General features: G+C 36.8%; 1 protein-coding gene and 1 long non-coding RNA gene across 2 annotated transcripts in view; both read right to left on the reverse strand.

Moving 5' to 3' along the window:
• On the reverse strand, positions 1 to 943 carry LOC107556000 (uncharacterized). The gene is made up of 3 exons (XR_001605239.1): positions 795 to 943; positions 597 to 666; positions 1 to 58 (listed from the first exon to the last, which is right to left on the reverse strand). It is a non-coding gene; the product is annotated as an uncharacterized lncRNA (long non-coding RNA).
• LOC107555987 (arf-GAP with coiled-coil, ANK repeat and PH domain-containing protein 3-like) overlaps positions 1 to 1,509 on the reverse strand; it is a 53,490-nt gene that overhangs the window by 14,096 nt on the left and 37,885 nt on the right. The window contains exon 13 of the mRNA XM_016238951.1: positions 597 to 666. Within this exon, the coding sequence (XP_016094437.1) occupies positions 597 to 666 (70 nt within the window). The remainder of the gene's footprint in view (positions 1 to 596; positions 667 to 1,509) is intronic.

The raw sequence follows: 1,509 nt of genomic DNA on the forward strand, positions 1-1,509 counted from the left end.
CCTCACACGCACCTTCATAAATCTGGTTGATTACAGTGTTGCCAATCTCACACATTAACTGCAAAGAAAACAGTCATTGAAAAAGCGTTATTTGATCAATAACACTAAAAAATATTATTACGTAACCAATTTTAAAAGCAATGTAATAGCAATTCAAATATGCCTGAATAAATTAATTGGATCTGTACTTAGGTTTGGATGAATAATTGTTATAACAGTTTATTGTTATATTACAATATAATACTGTATTTAATAATAGTAACAATAACAACATGATTATTATTTGCATAAAGTATATGAAGTGTGCTTTCATAGAATTCTCTCAAAATTCTCATTGCGATTATGTGCCCTGAGTTCATTCTAATTATTATTACAGTAAAACTATTAGCTAGTTAAAATTTCACATTAGCGTAATGAGAATTCAGGGGGGAAATTTGCTTAATATCTTATTTATGAATGTAATGTCACATTGCAGACAATCTGAAATTTGGACACTCTTTTCTTCGATTTCTTCTTATTTTGGGGACAAATAGGATATTAACATAATCGTGACAGGTTTGTGAGATTCACCCATTTAGTTCTCACTGGGATCTTACCTTCATAAGCTCTGGCTCCCATGTGTCCAGTGTTAAAGAGCGAACTTTAGAGCAGTGGACGCCCAAACTCCTGCAGAGATAGAATACAGATCAGAAAATGAACCATATCTTCAAGCGTGTTCAAGATGGCGTTGTTCTGATTTAGGCACACTTCCGTTATATTTTCTCATTGCAAAATAACTGTTTCACTCAAACTACCAAAGTCTAGCAATGGCAGGACACTTTAGGATCAGCCTCCTTTAGAAACCTGTCAGAATCACAGAATCCCCATCTGCTGAGCACATCAAATCTAATGCCTCTGTGTATTTGTGAGGCTTCTGTCTAACGTTCAGTCACAGACGCCCATCTCTGAGGAGGCAGGAGAGATTTAATCTGATTAGCAGGCTGGCGCCGGTAATCTGCAGAGGAACTGATGGAGCAGAAAAGGTGCTTCACCCTGAGGGTGTGACGTGGTGTTTACATGAGCGTCATATGGACGAGGGCCTGCTTTCATTTAAAGCCATTCTGCTGTTGGGTTCAATCTGTCATGAGTGATGCAGTTGGGATAAATGTTCTGACGCAGGTGCTTTAAGGCCTGTTTATATCTTCAGTCAAATCAGTATGGAAGCAGATGGCTTCTAAGATGTTTAGAGAGTCTTTATGTCAGCTGTACGACGTTTGGAGCATGTACAAGTCAAATAACAATGGCTTGTTTTGTACTGCTTTGTAGTATCAAACTTTTTCCTATGACCTATGATGCTTTGCCCCAATTATGGGAGTAACTTCCCAATACATGTAAAGCAATGAATGCAATAATAAGCATTTTCAAAAAGTACGATGAAGTGACGTTATTCCACTCACCCTTCAACCATTGAACATTAAAACGAAATTAAAAAGTGTAAAAGCATTAACAAATTATTACAACAGACCCTAA

Source organism: Sinocyclocheilus grahami, unplaced genomic scaffold (assembly GCF_001515645.1).
Source record: "Sinocyclocheilus grahami isolate Dianchi unplaced genomic scaffold, SAMN03320097.WGS_v1.1 scaffold552.1, whole genome shotgun sequence".
In the NCBI taxonomy this organism is placed as follows: domain Eukaryota; kingdom Metazoa; phylum Chordata; class Actinopteri; order Cypriniformes; family Cyprinidae; genus Sinocyclocheilus; species Sinocyclocheilus grahami.